Below are 15,260 nucleotides of genomic sequence, written 5' to 3'. Positions count from 1 at the left end.
ATAGGGACATATCTGAATTGGGACAAGACTGAGACTGGGATGCGATTTGGGATAATGCTGCCGGTGCTTCGATAAACCTAAATCATCGGTGTATACACTTGAAATTTTGTCATAGAGCATATCTAACACTGAGAATTAAACATCAAATGGGACTGGTTCCTGACCCATATTGCTCATTTTGCCCCCACGGAACCATTGGCTCTTTTATACATGTTGTATGGGAATGTCCAGGGGTTTTTGGTTTGTAGGGGAAGGTTATCAGTACTCTTACAGAACTAGTGGGGGTGCAGTTAGCAATGGACCTCGCTGTACATCTTCTAAATGATGACTCCCACTTTTCCCTTATGGAAAAAACACGCAAAATCTGGCTGGCAGGCTTGACTGCAGCTAAGAAGATCGTAGTCCAGCGTTGGAAACCTCCTCATGATATTTCAAGTACTCACTGGCTTCAGAGCTTTTTGGACATTTCTTACCTGGAATTATCATCAGCAAGAATAAATGATACACAACCAAACACAATCTTAATGTGGACAGATTTGATATTTAACTTAAAAGATCCTCTGTTAAAATAGGAAAGCTCTGTCTGTGTATGCACTACTATTCAATTGGTTGGTGGAGGGGAAGGGGGGTGGTGATGAGGGTTGGGGGATGGCTGGGTTAAACAGTCAAAATGTAATCGGCAACTGGTAGTATTGAATGTAATTTGTTGGTGTTGCAATAAAAATTAGTGATTTTAAAAAAAATGAAACTGCTCAAGCTCTATCAGATTGTATGGGCATTGTGAGTGAACAGCCCCTTTCAAGTCTAGCCACAAATTCTGAATTGGATTGTGGTCTGAACTCTGATTTGGCCACTCCAGGACATTAACTTTGTTGTTTTAAAGCCATTCCTCTGTAGTTTTGGCTTCATGATTGGGGTCATCGTCTTACTGAAAAACAAAACAGTTCTCTTGCAACTGCATCATGTTTTCCTCCAAGATTTCCCTGTATTTTGCTGCATTCATTTTACCCTCTATCTTCACAAGCCTTCCAAGACCTGCTGCAGTGAAGCATCCCCTTAGCATGATGCAGCCACCACCATGCTTCATAGTAGGGATGGTGTGTTTTTGATGTGATACCCAAAAAGCTCAATTTTGGTTTCATGGGACTACAGAACCTCCTAGTGGATTTCAAAGTCCCGTTTCAGTGACTTCTTAATGAAACCAAACTGGTTTTGACATAATACTAATAAATAAACAAGAATATAATAACTTCTTTCAACTTAGAAGCTTATGGAGCACAGAATATCCCTATGGATATTTTATTTGTGTTTTTGCTTATGAGGCAGTCTGTTATATTGTATCATTATTGTTAAGTGAGTTGTACTATATATTTAATAAAATTAATTTGAGGGTTACCGCTTAAAGAGAGCAAGTTTCAAAAATTTAGATTTATAGCAGCAGCAGATGTGGATAAAAAAGTGTTTCAGCTAGATAAATTGGTTGTAATTTTTCCCCCCAGTTTTTATGTATGGTGGCTATTGAATATCTAAAATGTTGATCAGCTGTTATGTAGATATTTAAGAAGTTAACAGATGGACATGGGTTAGGGCATCACAGTAAAAGTAATGAGTAACTATGAATTGAGTGTTTCTAAATGAAATAAATATTGAAATAAGCATTCATAAAACCAGAAAAGTGTAGAACAATTGCTATCTTATGGAGCCTATTGTATGATGCAGCGTACAAAATTTGAGTAATTTCTGGCTTTGTGCCACTGTACTTAACCCAAAATGTCAGTTGCTGGTGACTTTTATAGCTCTGCTAAGAAATAATCTTTCAGCTGGGTTAGGTGTCAGCAGCCTGACGTGATGTGACCTTGCAGCTGCTTTGAGTATAATATGACAGCGCTGCTGGAAATTGATGACTACCATTCAGTGAGGTACAGAGTTGAATTGTATGTGTAATCATGCAATTTCATGTTTTTTTTTAAACTTGTATGTATGCATGTCAGACAATATAAATTCATAGCAGATAATTTTGCACATTATTTTAATCTATGAGAACACTGGTCATTTGAAATGCATTAAATCCACTCAACATTAGTCAAACAGATAGTTGAAGAGCATCCTGTCCACAAAATTCTGAAATGATTTAAATGTCCAGATATTAAAATATTGCATCATCCGGGAGTAAGTGTCAGCAGGCATATATTTATAAGAACATACCTTCTGATTTTTCTTCCATGTCTTCCACAGAGAAAAGTGCAGTTGGCTTCTAATTCCAATTTCTTGCCTCTGGTGCATTAAGAGCTTTAATTCACTTGAAAATTTATTTTTGAAGTGGCATGTCCTCTTCTGTAACAAAAAGAGGTAGCAAGTTTCAGTAGATTCTCATGTGAACATGCAAGTTAACAATTTTTGAAACATTATTCAGTACTTATGTTTTCAGAATGATATTAGATAATGTGTTATTTTATTTGGTGTTAGTAATTAATTAGACTTGTTAATAGCAGTACACAAATTAGTCTTCATACTTAGCATCAAACACTGTGGGACCTCATAATTTTGCTAGGCTGATTGTCTTATCTGCATGACTGATTCATATCTGTGGTTTTAAAACAAACAGATGAGATACAAAGTGGCTAAAAATTAAATACAAAAGTATAGAAATTTTAAAAAGGAATGTTTCAGAAATAATCAGAAGATCAGGCAGGAATTCTGATGAGAAGTAATTGATCTGTTTCTGTCTCCACAGATGCAGGGTTTTCTGATTCATTTCAAATTTTTAGCATCAGCAATATTTTTGGTTATCAAAGAAGAAATATTCTCTTGTCCCCATGAAATTTGCTGCTTCCATAAGCTATATACATTTTCTGATGGTTTCCAAACCTCAGGATTCACCCAAGGGGATGCTGTGTAATCCTTGAATTTGAAAGTTTAAGTAAATATATTAAATAAGGAGTTCTCAACCTAGGACCTATGGGCCCTTGCTTTAATGGTATTGGTCTGTGGCTTAAAAAAGGTTGGAAACTCCTGAACTAGGTCATTTGTCCTAAATTCACACCATATCATTAATGCATCATCTATCCATCCATCCTCAAGTGTGCAAGTTTATCCCATGTATACTTTTCTGAGGACTTGGGTTTTGCCCATCCTAATTGCGATTGAAATTGTTGAGGTAAACTGGCCATTTGTACCACTGCAGTCTTTTTGGTACAGATACTCACATAGTGTAGTTGGGCAAGGAATTCCAGGATTTAGAACTATCAGCAGTGTAGAAATAGAGATACATTTCCAAGTCAGGATGTTGTATGACTTGGAGGGGAACCTGCAGGTGTGGTGCTCCCATGCATCAATCTATGCACATTTTGAACAGAAAAGAAATGGAATGACACTACCCACCTAATAACCTCCAATTCACCTGTACACAGAGTCACCACGGAATACGTAAGATAAATCTTTTGGAGAGTGAGCCCTCAAAAAGCATCTGACCCAATGGAGTCCTGCCACATACTTGGATTCTGCACTGATCAGACATTGGGGTTGTTTGCAGACATTTTTAATGTCTCCCTACTTAAATCTGAGATTCTCATCTGCTTTGAGAAGACCACTATTATACTGGTACCTAAAGTTAGGTAATGTGCTTTGATACTATTGCCCAGTGGTTCTGATGTCCACAATCATGAAATGCTTCAAGAAGCTAGACATGGCGTAACTCCAGTTTCCAGCCAGACTCTGCAGTATGCCTACCACAAAAAAAAAGTCCACAGCACGTACCATCTCCTTGGCCCTCTGGAATATTGGGATAGTAAAGACATCTATGTTAGACTACAGCTCTGCCATAATTCCAAGGAAACTCATCGCCAAACTCCTAGATCTCAGATTTAACACCTCCCTTTGCAACTGGATCTTTAACTTGTTGGTGAATGGACTATAATCAATAAAGACATGCAGCAACACATCTGGCACAATTATCCTCAACTCTGATGCTCAACCAGGTTGTGTCCTCAGTCCCCTACTGTACTCCCCATACACTCACAGCTGTAGTGGCAGAATCAGCTCTACAACATCTACAGGTTTGCAGATGACACCAATGTAATGGACCAAATCTTAAATAATGATGAGTCAGAGTACTAGGAGAAAGCCTAGTGGCATTGTGTCATGACAGTGATTTTCCCCTCATTATCATCAAAACAAAAGAGCTGGTCATTGACTTCAAGGCAAAAGGGGTGCACATGCTCCTGTTTACATCAACTATGTTGAGAGTTTTAAGCTCTAGGAGTGAACATCACCAATAGCCTTATCTATTCCAACCATATAGACCCATAGCCAAGGAAGTATAGCCACGCCTCTAATTCCTTAGCAAGCTAAAGAAATTTGGCATATCCCTGTTAACTCTCAACATTGTTATAGATACACCATAGAAAGCATCGAACTCAGATGAATCAGGGTTTGGTATGGCAATTGGACTGGCCGAGACTACAATAACCTAACTGCAGGGAGTTATGGATGCAGCTCAACACATTATGGAAAACAGCTTACCCTTCATAGCATCTGTCTACACTCTTTATTGCCTCGGTAAAGTAGCCAGCACAATCATAGGCACTACCCATCTCTGTTTTCACTCTGCCCACTAGGCAAAAATACAAAAGTCTGAAAGTATGCACCACCAGGCTGTAGGAAAGCTTATGTCCTGCTGTTTCATGACTATTGAATGGTCTCGTTGTACAATAAGATGAACTCTATTGACCTCAGAATCTGCTTCATCATGGCATTCAGATCTTTAGTCCATGTTTAAAACCTAATTGTTATGAGATGTAGAGCCAGATGATTCCACTGGTTATTCATACAAAATGCTGAAGGAACTCAGCAAGCCCAGCAGCATATATGGAGGGGAATAAATAGCCAATATTTGTTCCCCTCCATGAGTGTTGCCTGACTTGATGAGTTTCTCCAGCATTTTGTGTGTATTACTGAAGTTTTCTGCAGTGTCTCTTGTGTTCATGATCCATTGGTGGCTACCTGCCACTTGATAGCACTGTTGGTAATGGTTTCCATCAGTTCCTGATCATTGAGAGTAGATAGCTTGATTGAACAGTTGTTGGTCTTTTTAGGTTTGTTTTGCATTTTGAAATTTAATTGTGCTTACCCTGTGTACATTGAGTCTGTAAGTTTTTATTTAATGCTTGTGGTTATCAGCTTTTTGAAGATTTTTCCACATGACTAATGCTAAGTTGAGTTATAGATTATAAGGCTTTCTTTAATATATCAATCTTTTAAAAAGTTAGAATTTGGTCACTGAGATGTAAATCTGATTGCTTATAAAGTGCAGAAGCTGGAGACATCACATTATTAACACATATGGTTAAACTGATGAGAATTCATATATTGTGCTGCTCTGTTATTTTGTACACCTTGAATACAATTTAGTGTTTGTAAAGAGACATGATAATGCCTTGCTGAGTACTTAATGTATAAAGACATTTCATACATTAAGTACTGATTGAATAAAATTGCCATGAAAGGCAGCAAGCCTTACTATAAAAGAATGGTTTTTATCCTAATATTGCATTTTTATAAAATTTTTACACAGTAAATTGATGTGCATTCATGCTAACCTGAGCAAAACTTTCTAAAAGCTCATTGTTGCTGCTATGCTAGCTTTGTTTATAAGAGCCTCTAGTCTAGTGTCTCAATTAATGCTTATTTACAGCTTTGTATTTTGGGGGAAATAATAAATTATCTTCCATAGTAACAGGATTGAGATTGTAGGATAGATATAAATAAGTTGGATGTTGTTTATTCTGCAGCTGAAATAGGAAAATGCTCATATTTTCCAGGACACATTTGGTTAAATCTGATCAGCAGCTTTTTTCTTTTCACAGTAGTGATTCAAGCAGCAGTTCCAGTGACGAGTCTCCAGCAAGATCTGTTCAGTCTGCTGCAGTCCCTGCACCACCAGTTCAACTCCCAACACCTGTGGAAAAGGATGAACCACGCAAGAGTTATGGAATCAAGGTCCAAAATTTGCCAGTCCGTTCTACTGGTGAGTAACACATCATTTGTTAAGTTTTATCCAGATAGCAGTCATATTCTAGTAGATATTTGAAAAGTTTGAAGAAATTGTCTGGTAATCTTATCACAACGTTGTAGCTGCAGTAAAGAAACAGTTTTACAATTTGGAAATTTAAATTTCAATTTGGTTTAAATTAGCAGATGACGATTTCTTTGTGTTTAATTAGATTTCTTTATTTCGTTGTGGGATATTTGTAAGTTAGCAGGTCACTGTAAATTACTTCAGGTGTGCAGGTGAGTGATAGAATCTTAGGAGCTGATAAGATTATGAGGAGAATAAAATGCGAATGGGTATTTCTGCAATTTCTTGTAGAGATTGAGATAAAGAAAAACATGTCCAATGTGCATCTGTCTTCTGTGATCAAATACATGAAAACAAAAATAAACTAAGCATAATTCATTAAAAAAATGTTCTTCATTATGTACCAGACTTGGCTCTAATAGCTGAAGAATTGTTTTATAACACCTTAACACGTAGGAGCTAACCCTGGGGTGTAGTGCATCTGGTTCAGGTGACTTATCTACCTTTAGACCTTTCAGCTTCCCAAGCACCTTCTCCCTAGTAATAGCAACTGCACTCACTTCTAACCCCCGACACTTTTGAAATTCCAACATACTACTAGTGTCTTCCACAATGAAGACTGATACAAAATCCATATTGTTTGTCCGCAATTTCCTTGTCCCCCATTACTACCTCATTTTCCAGTTATCCAATATCTACTCTTGCCTCTCTTTTACACTTTATACATCTGAGAATATGTTTGGTATTCTCTTTGATATTGTTGGTTTGCTTCATATTTCACCTTTTCCCCTAATGGCTCTTTTAGTTGCCTTCTGTTGGTTATTAAAAGTTTCTCAATCCACTTAACTTCCCACTAATTTTTGCAGTATTATATGTCCTCACTTTTGCTTTTACGTTGGCTTTTGACTTCCCTTGTCAGCCATAGTTGCATCATCCTGCCTTTAGAAAACTATCACTTCTTTGGAATATATCTATCCTGCGCCTTCCAAATTGCTCCCAGAGACTCCAACTATTGCTTCTTTGCTGTCATCCCTGCTAGTGTACCCTTCCAGTCAACTTCCACCAGCTCCCCTCTCTCTCGCCCCTTTATTCCACTGTAATACTCGTACATCTTTTGCGTCTCCCTCTCAAATTGCAGGGTGAATTCTATCAAATTGTGGTCACTGTCTCCCAAGGGTTCCACTATCTTAAGCTCCCTAACCAAATCCAGTTTGTTACACAGCACCCAATCCAGAATAGCTGATCCTCTCGTGAACTCAACTACAAGCTGCTCCAGAAAGCTATCTAGTAGGCATTCTACAAATTCTTTCTCTTGGGATCCAGCACAAACCAATCTACCAACATATTGAAATCTCCCATGACTATTGTAACATTGCCCTTTTGACAATCCTTTTCTATCTCCCATTGTAATTTGTACCCCATATCCTGACTACTGTTCGGAGGCTTGAATATAACTCCCATCAGGGTATTTTTACCCATGCAGTTTCTTAATTCTACCCACAAGGATTCAATATTGATCCTATGTTACCTCTTTCTAAGGATTTGATTTTATTTTTTACCAACAGAGCCATACCACCTCCACTGTCTCCCTGCCTGTCATTTCGATATGATGTGTATCCTTGGATATTATCTCCCAAATATCATCATCTTTCAGCCATAACTCAGTGTTGCCCAGAATGTCATACCTGTCAATCTCTAACTGCACTACAAGATCATCTACTTTATTCCATATGCATTATGCATTCAAAAATAAAACTTGCAATCCTGTTTCCAAAACACTTTTTGATTTTGTCCCCCTTCTATACTGCAACTCATCCCAATTTTGGTTTATCATCTACCTGTCCTTCCTGACAGCCTCACTACTATGATGAAGTAAAAATAAAATTGATAAAACGTTAGAATATACTTCAGGCCAGAGCCACAATGATAGCAGTTAAGGCACTCAATAGGTGACTGATAAAACATTTTTTAATTCATGCAGTGCTTTTAGTAAAATGCCTCAGAGTACTCTGTAAAGAACATAATTAAGTAACATTTCACATTGCACCACAAATAAATAACCTAGGTCAAGAGGAGAGGCTTTAGCGAGTGTCTTAAGGAAGAACAGAGAGAGAGGAGAACTTTTTTAGGGAGGCATTTCCAGAATTGGAAGATTGAAAATTTTTCATACTGGCTAGAGGAGAATACAACATAGAAAGTCGTGAGGCTATGAGAGAAATTTAGAAATATGTATGAGAATTTTAAAATTAAGCCATAAAGGTATTTGGAATCCTCTGCTTAATAGGATGACTTCAGCTATGATGGTAATTGCAGATCTCAAATTCAAATCAAATTCAGGTTTAATTATCATTCAACCATACATGAATACAGCCAAACGAAACAATGTTCCTCTGAGGCCAAGGTGCAAAACATACACAGCACATTCAAGATAGCGAGCATACATACAGTCACACAAAATGTATATAGCCCAAGTACCTGAGTGGCATATCCTACAAATTGATAGTGCAGTTCCCCGCCAGGCCATAGACACACACACACACAGACACACACACACACACACACACACACACACACACACACACACACACACACACACACACACACACACACACACACACACACACACACACACACACACACACACACCCACCCCACCCCCACCCCCACCCCATTCCACCAATTAAACACTGGGGAGCAACACCGAAGGGAGAGGCCAGCCCCCAACCGAACATGGATGGCATGCTACTCCACCTCAGACACCTCCTCTCCTGGACTGCAGCAGCAGGCAAACCCGCAGATTGAGGCCTACACCTCGGTTCAACTGAAGCACCTTACATTATTGGTGTTCAACAGAGTCAAACACCTTTGGTTGACCCTAAGAGGCTGCTGCGTCTTTGCACACCGCCGTCTTACTGGTAGAACCCATTATCCGTATCTGATCCTAAAGTACCCATGTTATGGATAGAAAAATAGACCTTCGCTTTATCACTGTCAAAATTATTTCTGTGAACATGAGGTGGGAGTGTGTGATTACCAAATAATCTGCTAATATTAAATGTGGTAGGTACACATGAAAATGGCCATTTCTACATGTACTAAAAGTCTGTGCAGTTGTGCCCCAGCAAGTAATAAATCTCTTCAAATGGGAAGGAAAAACAGTTAGGAGGAAGAGTGAGGGGAAAGGGAGCACTGGGTACTAACTTTAGCACTCTTCAGAAAAATGTGATTGTTTTTTTTACCTCAATCTATTCACTTTATTGAGCCTAACAAAAAGATTGAAAGCACGTGTGGAGGAAGCAAACTCAGAAGTTACCTGGATTTGATATTATATCAGTGCTAAAAGGTTAGAGTTCCAAACTTGATGGTTATCACATGGTTAATTACTGTGTTTTAATTTCAGAACCCATAGTTAATTGGTTTCTTAATGTATGTCCTTTTAAAGGGTTTAACTCTGAAATGCTAATATTGGGATTTTAAAAATTATTACTGCATTTCTTGAAGCAGTTGAAATTATAAATATTGATGTTTCAGTCGTGTATAGTAGTTAGAATCTGAACTAGAAATAAATCTGGCATCCATTTTTATAAAATAGGAGAATTTAATAGAAGTTTAGATTAGGGATGCCATCTTGCGGCATAATTTATATAAAAATAAAATTTAGGATTTTTTTTGATCCTCATTGCAGCTTAATTTTTTTGTATTTTTCTACGTGCTAGTAATATTATTGAAAAGGATGACACAGATCTGGATTAAAATTGAGCAAAGCCTTGTCGTTATAATTATTGGATACAAGTAGCAGGTCAAATTCTCTCTTAGTCCAACTTCCCCTCCATTGATTTTGCAGGGGATATTATATTTGTCTGCTGACTGCAGCATGGCCAGTGCTTTCCATACTTTCAGATCATTTTGGTAGCTCTCATCTGAGAATCTCTGAAAACCAGGATTGTCTATCATTGCAGATCAGAAGAGCATACTAGATGTAAGCACTTGTAAAATTGGAGTTTCTGTTGAATACTAATTAAGCTAAAGAAAAATGATACTTTGCATCATGTGGACAGTGTTGTATTGAAAATATTTATTTTTGCATTTAGACACAAGCCTTAAAGATGGTCTATTTCATGAATTTAAGAAGTATGGAAAGGTAACATCTGTGCAGATCCACGGTGCATCCGAAGAGCGCTATGGCCTAGTTTTCTTTCGACAACAAGAAGATCAAGAGAAGGCTATGAATGCATCTAAGGGGAAGTTATTTTTTGGCATGCAGATTGAAGTCACTGCCTGGACTGGCCCAGGTAGGTGTATACTGAGCAGCACTGAGTTTTGAGAGAGTATGGTTATATCAAAGGCTTTATGGAAGCACGGAACAATTGTGTTTTGGATTAGTTTATTACATAGAAACTCTACTGCCCTTGCAGTGTGTGTGTACAAACCCAGGCAAGGAGTTTAACTTTTCTCAGAAGTCACCCGAGCCAGAGACTTTTTTCAGGATTTTTGGTGAGGACAAGCTTGTAAAACTGTATTAAGTTAAGTACATATTAGATTCAATACAGAATCGTCACACGCCTGAATATACTAACACTATCAATTATTCTCACAATCAGTGAGAATACAAGGTAACACACACACATGCAACATTCTGTAACTATGCCATTTAGATCAGAGTGAATTTGTGGGTTAATAGTGATAAAGGACATACTACCTCTTCAAAGTCCATCTACTAAATGTTTACCAATATTAAGAAAGCTCAGGATTCACAAAATATCACAGTTTCAAGGGCAAATAAAGAGTGATTGGAGATGGATGTCTTTCTACCATGTGTGGTTCAGGTCGAAATCCAAATTAACCTGTGCAGGATATGATGTGAAAAACAGCTTATGAACAGGAAGTGATGTTCGAACAAAACAAACGATGCTTCTCAAGGCCAGAACAAGAACCGTAGTACATTGTCTGTTACCTTTATGCAGAGATGAAAGGTACACAAACTCAACTCAATTAAATCAACTGACTTCCTGCTTTGTGTCCTGTTAAGTGCCTATTCTTGGTCATAAAGAAAGAAAACCAGAAGTTGCCCATTCAAGCTTTTCTCAGTTCTGCTATTCAATAAGATTATGGATCATCTTTTGCCTGAAAATCATTTTTCACTAAAAATTCATGTCCCCTAATTCTACTTGTGTACAAAAATCTAGCACTGTCTATCTTGAATGTGATTAAGTCCCCATAACCTGCTTGAATAGAAAATTCAAAAGATGTCACACCCTCTGGATGAAGGCATTGGTTCTTACTTCTTTCTAGCTCCTTATTTTAAAACTGATCCCTTGTTTTAAACATTTTGACTTGGAAGCATCAGTTTGTGTAAGTCTCATTTGTGTATAGTTTATTTCATTGAGAAATTCTACAGTACAGTGCTCCTCAAAGTGGATCTGTGTACACACTTCACCAGTGGGCTGCTGATTTCAGGTCTATCTTTAAATGAAAACTATTGATTGGCCAGTGTGGGTAGAAGTGTAGAGGCAATAGTCAACTAGAATCTGTAGTCAAAGCATTTTCACTTAATTATGAATTCTGTAATAACTGCTTTTGATAGGATTTCCTTGCATTAAAAATTAGTGCAGATTCAGATTCATTTATCATGTATACATTGAATCACGTGTACATCACTTGTACGGTGAAATGTGTCATTTATGTTAACTATAACACCCATTGATGTACTGGGGGTAGCCCACAAGTGTGGCCACACTTTCTGGCACCAACATAGCATGCCTGTATTGTTTAACAGAACAACACAAGCAGCAACAACAAAACAAAAGACAACAATAGCAAAACAAACCTTTCCCACCCAGGCAGACAAACTGGTTTCCAACTTCAGGACAGACTGTCTCTAGTCCTTGGCCCCAAGCTCCCAAATTTGCAGTCATTGGGCCTCCAACCTCAACCCCAGGACTCACTGATGTCTTGACTTTTATCACACACGGACCTCCAACCCTGGTGATCGGCCCACATGACTCCTGCTTATTTGGTCCTCCAACCTGTGACTTGCCAGCCATGATTTTGCTGGTCTCCTTAGCGTCTGCTTGCTGTAACTAATCTCTTGTCACTTCACTACTCTTGTCAGGCTGAAGGGAACAGCATTGAGTCTTTGCTGCAGCACAGAATATATATCCACTCTAGGAAAATGGGCCACAGGTGATGAACAAATGACTAACAATGGTTGGGTGGAATCAGTATTTGATAACTAGATGACACAGTTCCTTAGTCAGTTATACCTTAGTTAAAGCATTTGAGGATTGAGAAATACAAAGTAACTGTGTGATTACATGAACGTAATGTGTACTGCATAGTTATGTGAAGGATTAGTATGCATAATGTTTTAGTGGTGGTGACATAATATATTTTTGAATTTTTTTTTGTTTGGGTCCCCTTGCAGAAACGGAAAGTGAGAATGAATTTCGACCGCTGGATGACCGAATAGATGAGTTTCATCCCAAGGCCACAAGGACGTTATTTATTGGAAACTTGGAGAAAACAACAACCTATGGAGATCTTCGAAACATCTTTGAACGCTTTGGGGAGATTGTGGTATGTACACTGTTGGATTGGTCATTATGAAGATGACAGGATTTTCTATGAGCTTCTGATTTGCAAGTGGTTAGGCTGTATAGATTTATCTACGTTCTAATTATTTATCATCTTGATTATCTTCCATAATTGCTGCAGAGCAGATCTTTTTACCAAACATTAAATAAATAACTTTAGTGATTTGTATTTAATCTCTTGTGGAGAATAAGCTATATTTGTTACATTTAATTTTGATAGTCTAATTGTCACATTATGAGTCCTCTTGGGTGATGGGTAAAACTGATGAGCAGGGTCAAATTAATTCTAAATCAATGTGCATAATGCTGAAAGGTTGAAAGTGTGTTAACACTCTGCAGACTCCAAATACCTCGTTTGGGAATGCCTGCAGTATTTCAAGGCACTGTTAAACATTGATCAACCTGCCTGATTTGTTAATTGAAACACTAGAGTAAAAAAAGCCAGCTAAGATTTAAACATGACTAGGAATTTTAAATTGGAAGCGTTAGGGCTTCTGGACCAATGGAAGCATGGGGACAGGATTTTGCATGAGTATGACCTAATGGGGTATAGGGTTATAGGCAGAAGTTTTTAAAGGGCAAGGAATGACTCGCTTTTTGTTGTCTTTTTATCTGCACACATTGAATTCTATATTTGGTTAATATGAATTATTAAAATCTGGAACCAGATTTGCAACCCGAATAGCACCATTATATGAAGCAGTCTGGTTTCCAAATTGAACCATAGTTTATAGGTTAAAAGGTTGTGTGCAAGTCCTAACTGCTGCCAAGCCTTTAAGGTCAAGCATTGGGTGAAGACACATTGTGTTATCCAAGCAGGTGTCTTAATACTGTTAAAATTTAAGAAATTTACATTTCCTTGAGTAATTTTCTAATTGACCATTTCTACTCCTTTAAGAGGCCAATGCAAATGGTTGATATTATGCATTACATTTCCACATGAAAATAGCTATCAAATGTTTAACAAAGAATTTTTTTTGCAGCACAACTTAATCTAAAAAGTAAATGCAAAGAAAACAATATCAAAACATTAAAATTGCCTAGATTTTGAAATGAGGCAAAGGCCCAGAGTTCAATGTCCATGCTATTGTCTTTTTTTTTTATTTAAAATGACAGGATATTGACATCAAGAAGGTAAATGGGGTTCCTCAATACGCCTTCCTACAGTACTGTGACATTGCAAGTGTCTGCAAAGCCATCAAGAAAATGGACGGAGAGTACTTAGGAAATAATCGGCTCAAGGTCAGGAAGGAGAAATACAGTCATTTGCTTATCAGGAATATTCACTTATCAGGAATTCACAGTGAAATATTAGTAAGAATTTTCTGTTGAACAATTTCTTGTATACTGTTTTTTGTTGTAACTTTACTTTTGTAATATTCCCCATTGTTTTATTGAGTTACTTTTCCCTTTCCTCCCTCCAAGTTTTTACATTGTTCTCTTTGGCATATTAGGTATAGTGTCCAACCTGCAGATCTGTCTGTGGATGTATTTGGTGTTACCTTTGGTCAACCTGTCTGAGCTGTGACTGAACAGTGTATGAAAGCAAACATTACTGTTTCTCTCTCAGATAAGAGTTGAAACAAGCTAAATTGACCTGGACAATGGTGAAGCCTGGCACTTTCTGATTTAAGATTCCGTTGGGCTAGATTGGAAGATTGATCTGCTCTGGTTTCTCCTTCCTTACACCCCATCCCCATGTCACACAGCAACCCATGCTAACCTTAATGAGCTAATGCAGACCTCTGTGGTTGAAGCATCTGATTCAAAATTCAACTTATCCTTAGATTTCTCTCACTTCCATTTGGATTTTTTTTTTCTTGACCTGGTTCAGTAAAAATCAGGAACTCAACATCTAGGAAATCAACAATAAAGTAATTATGTCCCCAATATGGCAAAGTGCCGTTTTTTTTCTCTTGCATTTTGTAATTTGATTTGAAAGCAATATGCATAAGTTTGCATTTTGCAAGACTTTATATGGGCAAGTTGTAATAATGTATATAATATCTAGTTAGTGCAAGGATGTTTGTAGGAATATCTGATCATAACACTGAATGTAAATTTGAATTATAATAATGCCAACATGGAAGCTGAAAATATTTACTTAAGAATGTTCAAATGAAATTCATTTTGCTCAGTTGAATACAGTAGGCATATACCAAAGAAAGCCAAAATTACTACTTTGTATAATTGACTATGTACTACAATTTGAGTGGCCATCTCTTCTCTACTACCATTACATTGTACTTTTCTAATAAGATAAATAACAATAATTAATACTTAATATAATGAAGTATTAATTATAATTAAGTAATACTTTTATGTACAAATGAAAATATTAGACATTTGTGTGCTCTTTAGTACTTTTAAACAGCGAGTAAATGCTTCAAGATATTATATCTTGAAGTTACAAAACATAACATCAGTACTCCATGAGAAATTAGCTCAGCTGTAAAGGAAAGAAATGGCAGATTCCCAAATGAAGTGAGGGAAATTTAGAATGTCATCCCAACATGCTTGAGTATATCCTGAAAGGCCAGTTCTGCAAGGAAATTGAAAGGCAGAGTTCCTGTTTCAGCTGCCAAATAATG

At 37.4% G+C, this 15,260-nt stretch overlaps 1 protein-coding gene across 3 annotated transcripts in view; it reads left to right on the top strand.

Moving 5' to 3' along the window:
* spen (spen family transcriptional repressor) overlaps positions 1-15,260 on the top strand; it is an 85,307-nt gene that overhangs the window by 45,581 nt on the left and 24,466 nt on the right. The window contains exons 4-7 of one of the 3 annotated variants that reach the window (XM_073031831.1): positions 5,868-6,025; positions 10,168-10,368; positions 12,501-12,652; positions 13,786-13,911. In XM_073031831.1, coding sequence (XP_072887932.1) covers positions 5,868-6,025; positions 10,168-10,368; positions 12,501-12,652; positions 13,786-13,911 — 637 coding nt within the window. Of the gene's footprint in view, positions 1-5,864; positions 6,026-10,167; positions 10,369-12,500; positions 12,653-13,785; positions 13,984-15,260 lie in introns of all 3 variants that reach the window. The other 2 variants (XM_073031830.1, XM_073031828.1) reach the window with 2 other exon arrangements.

This window comes from Hemitrygon akajei, chromosome 29 (genome assembly GCF_048418815.1).
Source record: "Hemitrygon akajei chromosome 29, sHemAka1.3, whole genome shotgun sequence".
NCBI classification, from domain to species: Eukaryota; Metazoa; Chordata; class Chondrichthyes; order Myliobatiformes; family Dasyatidae; genus Hemitrygon; species Hemitrygon akajei.
The sequence above is the reverse complement of the archived record's forward strand: the minus strand, read 5'-3'. Positions and strand labels throughout refer to the sequence as shown.